At 31.9% G+C, this 838-nt stretch overlaps 1 protein-coding gene across 1 annotated transcript in view; it reads left to right on the plus strand.

Moving 5' to 3' along the window:
- Positions 1 to 19: 19 nt before the first annotated feature.
- Positions 20 to 838, plus strand: part of LOC106875110 (acetylcholine receptor subunit alpha) — a 2,552-nt gene continuing 1,733 nt past the window's right edge. The window contains exon 1 of the mRNA XM_014923093.1: positions 20 to 806. Coding sequence (XP_014778579.1) covers positions 20 to 806 — 787 coding nt within the window. The remainder of the gene's footprint in view (positions 807 to 838) is intronic.

Consider the following 838-nt stretch of genomic DNA (forward strand, 5'->3'; position numbering starts at 1 on the left):
AATCTTTGGTTTAACTTTAATGCTCATCGGAGTAAGGACAGAAAAAAAGACCTTACTGGAAAAGTTATTTAAAGACTATCAGAAGTCTCAGAGACCCGTTTCAAGTGATGACGATATTTTATACGTAGATGTATCACTCGAAGTAAAGAACATTATTGAATTTGATGTTGTAAAAGGTTTACTGACAAGTAATCTGATACTTGGATTATCGTGGAATGATGTTAATCTTCATTGGAATGAAGCAAGAGAAAACGTAAGTTATATTAAAACTGAATTAAAGCATGTGTGGTACCCTAACGTACAAATATGTAATAGCGCTTCAGGAAAATTCACATTTGATGAAGATACAGGAGTCACGCTAACAAGTAATGGAAATACTTCTCTCTATATAGACAGAATTGTCAATACTTACTGCAAGGTTAACATTAATAAATATCCTTTTGATGAGCACGAATGTGATATATCTGTTTGTTTTCGACACCAGATTAACACGGAAGAAACTTTAAATAATTTCGTGTACAACGTGACATATAATCCAACATATAATCAATGGGAGTATACATTTAAAGAAAAAGATATTTTAAAAGAGGGCATCATAACAGCCGGTGTTATAGTCCACAGCAAAAGAAAAATTTCTAGTGCGACAATAACCAGCATTATACCCCCAATTATGTTAACATTATTAATCATATCTGTCTATCTATTACCAGCTGAATCTGGAGAGAAAGTTTCTGTTGCAATTACTGTTTTTCTCGCAAATATTGTTTTTCTTTCTGAAACTGAGAAAAAACTGGGAAACAATTCTCGTGAACCTTCTATATATTTAATATATCTTTTA

Source organism: Octopus bimaculoides, chromosome 15, assembly GCF_001194135.2.
Source record: "Octopus bimaculoides isolate UCB-OBI-ISO-001 chromosome 15, ASM119413v2, whole genome shotgun sequence".
In the NCBI taxonomy this organism is placed as follows: Eukaryota; Metazoa; Mollusca; class Cephalopoda; order Octopoda; family Octopodidae; genus Octopus; species Octopus bimaculoides.